The sequence below is a fragment of the Sceloporus undulatus genome, chromosome 2, assembly GCF_019175285.1.
Source record: "Sceloporus undulatus isolate JIND9_A2432 ecotype Alabama chromosome 2, SceUnd_v1.1, whole genome shotgun sequence".
NCBI lineage: Eukaryota > Metazoa > Chordata > Lepidosauria > Squamata > Phrynosomatidae > Sceloporus > Sceloporus undulatus.
Window position 1 is genome coordinate 6,587,800 of NC_056523.1, and position 3,441 is coordinate 6,591,240.

General features: G+C 48.3%; 2 protein-coding genes across 2 annotated transcripts in view; both read right to left on the bottom strand.

Moving 5' to 3' along the window:
- Positions 1-918, bottom strand: part of LOC121924250 (zinc finger protein OZF-like) — a 113,457-nt gene extending 112,539 nt beyond the window's left edge. The window contains exons 1-2 of the mRNA XM_042455536.1: positions 212-918; positions 23-67 (exon numbers count right to left, since the gene is read on the bottom strand). Coding sequence (XP_042311470.1) covers positions 23-67; positions 212-625 — 459 coding nt within the window. The 5' untranslated portion in view covers positions 626-918. The remainder of the gene's footprint in view (positions 1-22; positions 68-211) is intronic.
- The window catches only part of LOC121924279 (zinc finger protein with KRAB and SCAN domains 5-like), a 29,025-nt gene extending 26,618 nt beyond the window's left edge, over positions 1-2,407 (bottom strand). The window contains exon 1 of the mRNA XM_042455597.1: positions 2,024-2,407. The gene's annotated coding sequence lies outside the window, so the exon portion shown is untranslated. The remainder of the gene's footprint in view (positions 1-2,023) is intronic.
- Positions 2,408-3,441: the final 1,034 nt, after the last annotated feature.

Sequence of the window (3,441 nt, forward strand, 5' to 3'; positions counted from 1 at the left end):
TCTTCCCAGAGTCTGAGAGAGCCTTCTCTGCCACAGGAAGATCACCAGCCTCTTCTACACTGAACTCCTTGGGGGGAAAAATAGGAGCAAGTGTCACAAAGAGAATGATCTGAAATTATCGGGATCTTCCCTCCACAATGATTTCAAGAAAATATTGAGCAGTAGATGGGGTTGGAGGCTTACAGCATCCTAGGATAAAACTTCTTTTCACCTGTTGCTTTTCCTGCTTCCTCTCCTCTGCCTGGCTCAGGAGGAAACCTTCGGCCAGGGCCACCGCTTGGGAACTGATCTCTGCCCCACATTCCCTGACCCAGGCTGCCATCTCTGGGGGAAGGACGGCCAGGAACTGCTCAAGGATCACCAGGTCCAGGATCTGGGCTTTGGTGTGTCTCTCTGGCTGCAGCCATTGATGGCAAAGAGCATGGAGTTGACTGCAAACCTCTCGGGGGGCGTCAGCTTCCTTGTAACAGTACTGCTTAAAATGCTCATGTTGTACCTCTGAATGGGACATATCTTCTGTCAGGCTCTTCTGCGTGGTTTCTCTGCAGTATTCCCCACTGATCCCATCTAAAAGACATGGAAGGCCTTTCCTTAACTCAGGGCCAGCTGATTCTTGCTTTTCCATCACTGACTGGTGCTCATAGACATATTCCAAAACAGACAAAAATGCTCACTCAAGGCAAAGGACTGGAGACACCATTCCTAGAAAGGAGTAATGTTTCGTGAATGAGTTATGGTGAATCCTCTCCTGAGGTAGATTGATTAATTCCCAGTCCTACTCTAGATATTTGCTCCTTCCCTTCCCTGTATAGCAGATCAGCACCATGATTAAAGGAAAAGCTAGAGAAGATTTACTTTCCTTCTGGGTCACAGATTAGAATCAGAGAATGATAGAATCACTGGCCTGTTACACACTGCCAAAGTAAAGCTGTTTCAGGTTTCTTTGGAGGTATGGTATTTAAATGATGCATGGGTCCTAAGAGTCCGGAAGTTGCGCCAAAGCCACACTCCATTCCTAAGCACTGGAGTGCAGCTTTGGTGCAGCTTCTGGATTCTTAGGATGCATGCATCATTTAAATAGCATACCTTCAAAGAGACCCGAAGCAGCTTTATTTTGGCAGTCTGTAACAGGCTATAGAGTTGGAAGAGACAACAAGGGCTATCTCGTCCAACCCCCTGCCATGCAGGAAATCCTAGTCAAAGCATACCTCTACTTAAAGACTTCTGAGGGAGTGTGTTCCACTGTCGAACAGCCCTTACTGTCAGGAAGTTCCTCCTAATGTTGAGAAGGAAATCTCTTTTTCTGGAGCTTGCATCCACTGGAGCAGCAGAAGACAAGCTTGCTCCCTCCTCCATATGACATCCCTTCAAATATTAAAACAGGGCTATCATATCATCTCTTAACCTTCTCTTCTCCTGGCTAAACATGCCCAGCTCCCTAAGTTGTTCCTCATAGGACATGGTTTCCAGACCCTTCACCATTTTAGTCACCTTCCTTTAGACACGCTCCAGTTTCTCAATGTCCTTTTTGAATTGTGATGCCCAGAACTGGACACAATATTCTAGGTGAGGCCTGACCAAAGCAGAATAGAGTGGCACTATTACTTCCCTTGATCTAGACACTATACTTTTATTGATGCAGCCTAAAATTGCATTGGCCTTTTTAGCTGTTACACTGTTGACTCATGTTAAACTTGTGGTCTACTTGGACTCCCAGATCCCTTTCACATGTAGGTTCATTCTGCCAGGTGTCCCCCATCCTATATCTGTGCATTTCATTTTTCCGCCCTAAGTGCAGTACCTTACATTTCTCCATTTTAAAATTCATTTTGTTAGCTTTGGCCCAGCTTTCTAATCTATTCATGTCCTTTGGGATTTTGATCCTGTCCTCTATCCAGTATTCATTCAACAGCTGTGTCGCCATCACCTCATTCCCCAATCTCTCTGCTTTCCCTTGTGTATTCCTGTCAGGCATGGCTTTAAACTTCTTCTTCTTCTTCTTGAGAAAAAGAAGCAGACTTACCAGTTGAAGAGACTCAGCAGATGCTCAAAGACCAGCCCGGCTCTTTTCCCATTCTCTAGGTGAGTTCAGAATCAGAGGAGGAGTGAAGTTCCCCCAAGTCTTGCAAAGAAGTTAGTAAAATATCAGCTAGGCAATGCAACTATTAGGTGGATTTGTAATTGGTTGACCGGCTGAACCCAAAGGGTGCTCAGCAATGGTCTTCATCCTGGAGAGAAGTGACAGAGTTGTGTCTTGGGCCCAGAGCTAGTCAACATATTTATCAATGATTTGGATGAAAGAATGCAGGGGATGCTTATCAAATTCAGCTAACACCCCAGAGGAGAGGATGAAAAAATGACCTGCCTGTTTAGATTAAAAAGCTGGTTCAAAACTAACAAAATGATTTTCAAAAGGGAGACATATAAGGTACTGGACTGGGGGGGGGGGGATGAAATGCATAGATTTGGGATGGGAGACACCTGGCTTGACAACAGCACATGTGAAAGGGATCTAGGAGTCCTAGTACACGAAAGTTGAACATGGGTGAACAGTGTGATGCAGCAGCTAAAAAGGCCTATTTTTTTTAGGCTGCATCAACAGGAGTATATTGTCTAGATCAGTGGTCCCCCAAACTGTGTCTTTTGGACTTCAGCTCCCAGATGCCACAGCCATTTTGGCCGATAGTCTGGGTTTCTGGGAGCTGAAGTCCAAAATCTCTTAAAGGGCAGTTTGGGGATCACTAGTTTAGATCAAGAGAAGTAATAGTGCCACTGTATTCTGCTTTGGCCAGGCCTCACTTGGAATATTGTGTCTCTAGGCACCACAATTCAAAAAGAAAGTTGACAAGCTAGAGTGTGTCCAGAGAAGGGCAACCAAAATGGTGAAGGGCCTGGAAACCATGCCTTCTACACAGGGCCGGCTCTTCCATATAGGTGACATAGGCAGTCGCCTGGGGCGCAGGAAGATCGGGGCGCAATTTGTGCCCCTTTTGGAGCGCGCGCCCACACACACAGCTCCAGCCGAGCCCAGGGCGCCAAACGCTCTTCCCCTGCTGCCCTGGGTTTGCTGGACTGCGCTGCCCAGGGAAAGCAGTGGGTGCTTGGCTGGAGCGTGCACACCTGTTTGCGCAGCTCTAGCCCCAGCCGAGCAGCAGGAGGAGCGAGTTTGGAGCCGTGGGGTTGGAGCTGCATGTGCGTGCTCCAGCCAAACACTCTCTGCCTTTCCCTGGGCAGCACAGCCCAGTAAACCCAGGGCAGCAGGAGCAGCAGCAGGGAAAGGCACTTGGCTGGAGCATGCGCGCGAGCAGCTCCAACCCCAGGGCGCCAAAAGTGCTCCTTCTGCTGCCTTGGGTTTGCTGGGCTGTGCTGCCCCAGCAGGGAAAAGCAGAGGGTGCTTAGCTGGAGCGTGTGCACACAGCTCCAGCCCCGCCGAGCACCACC